The sequence below is a fragment of the Myotis davidii genome, unplaced genomic scaffold (assembly GCF_000327345.1).
Source record: "Myotis davidii unplaced genomic scaffold, ASM32734v1 scaffold834, whole genome shotgun sequence".
Classification (NCBI taxonomy): Eukaryota; Metazoa; Chordata; class Mammalia; order Chiroptera; family Vespertilionidae; genus Myotis; species Myotis davidii.
Window position 1 is genome coordinate 48,265 of NW_006285781.1, and position 2,718 is coordinate 50,982.

At 55.7% G+C, this 2,718-nt stretch overlaps 1 protein-coding gene across 1 annotated transcript in view; it reads left to right on the forward strand.

The window, feature by feature from the left end:
- The window catches only part of QRFPR (pyroglutamylated RFamide peptide receptor), a 28,561-nt gene extending 26,078 nt beyond the window's left edge, over positions 1-2,483 (forward strand). Inside the window, exons 6-7 of the mRNA XM_015559398.1 lie at positions 662-794; positions 1,785-2,483. Coding sequence (XP_015414884.1) covers positions 662-794; positions 1,785-2,128 — 477 coding nt within the window. The 3' untranslated portion in view covers positions 2,129-2,483. The remainder of the gene's footprint in view (positions 1-661; positions 795-1,784) is intronic.
- The last annotated feature ends 235 nt before the right edge of the window (positions 2,484-2,718 follow it).

The window sequence follows — 2,718 nt, forward strand, 5'->3', positions numbered from 1 at the left end:
GAGCCGATTGCTTGCACCTGCTTATCACCTTTACAGGAATAATGGGGAAAACTAGTTTGAAATCCTGGTTAATGCTGTCCCTTAGAGATATAATAAAGGTTTACATTTTAATTATATCTTGGGGCTGCCCATATTTCATAAATATTGATATTTTCCTATCACAGGGGCGAGAGGCCTTCCATGTAAAAGAATAAGAGCTCAGACACGGAAGTCAGGCCGCCTAAATTTAAACACGAGGAGCCCTGATTCCTGAGCGAGAGGCCTTCCATGTAAAAGAATAAGAGCGTAGGCACGGAAGTCAGACTGCCTAAATTTAAACACGAGGAGCCCTGATTCCTTTAAATCCCTTACTGGCCAGTCTCACCTTGCAGGTTACTTGCCCTTCTCGGGGCCCCGTTTCTGCATCTGTCACAGGCTTGCTGGGAAGACTGATGACATCACCCGCGCCCAGCAGCCCCCGGAGGCCAGCCCCTCTGCGCACACGTCCGGGGGTGTTTATAATGTGAGAGGTGTGGGGGTGGGGTGATGGCCACGGGAAGGCAGTGGACAGCCCACATTGAACTGATCGTTAGCTCTGTTTTCACGTCGGTGGAATGATGGTTAGGGGTCTGGGCTCCGGCGTGATTTACTAGCTCTGCCATCGATCCGACACGCTTGCCAGGGAGAGGTTAACCGACACTGTGTCCCGTGGCCCAGGAAGAAGAAGCGGGCCGTGGCCATGATGGTGACCGTGGTAGCCCTCTTTGCCGTGTGCTGGGCTCCTTTCCACGTCGTGCACATGCTGGTGGAATACAGTGAGTGTGGTCCCCCCCCTGACGGGGCCCCGCTTCGTCTCCCGCCGGAATGCACCACGCACCTGGGAAATGCGTCGCTATGCGCGGGGCCCATCAAGTACCGAATGTTGAACAGGTTTCTTTTGTGTTTGCAAGGCGACTAGACCCGTGGTGGGCAAACCGCGGCTCTCGAGCCACATGCGGCTCTTTGGCCCCTTCAGTGTGGCTCTTCCGCAAAATGCCACGTGTGGGTACGCATGTACAGTGCGATTGAAACTTCGTGGCCCATGCGCAGAAGTCGGTTTTCGGCCTGGGCGAGTCTATTTTGAAGAAGTACTGTTGGTATTTGGCTCTGTTGACTAATGAGTTTGCCAACCACTGGACTAGACCATTCCGTGGCAGAGAATTCTGTCTGACCGTGACCACGTCTTTAATAATTACAGACGAGCCAGGAACGCTCCGACACCCTCCCTCATTGCTGTGCCTTCTGCGCCCCCGAGTCACATAGGTGTCGGGAGAGGAGGCAGCCTCTGTCCCCAGCGAGAGCCCTGCCCTGAGCCCCATGAACTCAGTAACCTGTGCATTCCCGCCCTTCAGAAGTCTCCCCATGACCTCTGATGTGGCAGGGTCCTCGGATGACCGCGTTTCTGTATCAGGGAACGTTTGCAGAGCAACCACGGCTCCCAGGGTAACTGCAGCTTGCAGTCCGGTTGGATGCATGAGCCCCACGTCTGCTGGGCCCGGTGTGGTGGTCAGCCTGGCTGCTCTGGGAATGAAGGCCCCTCACGGGGCTGTGTTCTGCAGACACCCCTGCTCCCCCCAGAGCGGCCTGGAGCAGTTCCCACACCTTCAGCCACTCGCCCAAGTGCGAACCGATGCTCCTTGCCGTCTTCAGTCATTTCCCCATAAAAATCTGACCTTAAACATGAACACAAAGGCGGATGAGACGCGGAGGTTTTGTTTTCGGGCCATTAAGACAGATGCGCGTTCTCAATGTGCCTCTCATTCCAGGCAGCTTCGAGGAGGAGCACGACGAGGTCACCATCAAGATGACTTTTGCCGTTGTGCAGTTCCTGGGGTTCGCCAACACCATCTGCAACCCCATCGTGTACGCCTTTATGAACGAGAACTTCAAGAAGAACTTCCTGGCCGCCGTGTGCTGCTGCGTGGTGACGGAAACCCGGTCCCCCGCATGGCGGCGGCGTGGGCCCTCGGGGACGGCCATGACGCAGAAGCGAGCTGTGCTGGGCCGGAGGGAGGACGCCGTGGGGGAGACCAAGGGCGAGGCGTTCAGCCACGGCCACATCGAGGTCAAGCTGTGCGACCTGCCCGAGGAGACACGGCGGCCCCGGTGACTGCCCCCCTCGCGTCCTGGGCCGGAGCAGCTGCGTCAGGCCGTGGTGCCCGTGGCATCAGCACCCTCACCGTGAATGTCACATCTCCATCGGACGGGAAGTGACTGTGAGCACAGGCCAGAGACGTCTCTCACTGGCCGAGTGATGAGACGGAGTCACCTGGAGTCATTTCCCCATAAAAATCTGACCTTAAACATGAACGCACAGTTTTGAGAAATGAGTGACCCGTCCTGTGGATCATTCGTGTGGATTTAAAGTCTCGTGGATTTAAAGTTTCCCCTCCAGTCAATGTGACGTGGCTTTTCTGTGTTGTTGAAACTGGATGAGAAAATAAAAATGGCATCTTCCTTCTTGAGTAAGAGTCGAGCATGTAATTCCAGGGCCCCTTGAACTTGAAGCTGGGGGACGCTGCTGGCGGCCAGGTCTGCCCAATGATGATAATGCCGAGGAAGATGGGGAGCAGTGGGCGGCAGGTGAGTGATTTAGAGGCAGACACCTGGACTTGAGCTGCTACTGCTTCTTCTTTTTAATCCTCACCCAGGGATGTTTTTCCATGATTTTAGAGAGAGTGGAAGAGAGAGGGAAAGGCA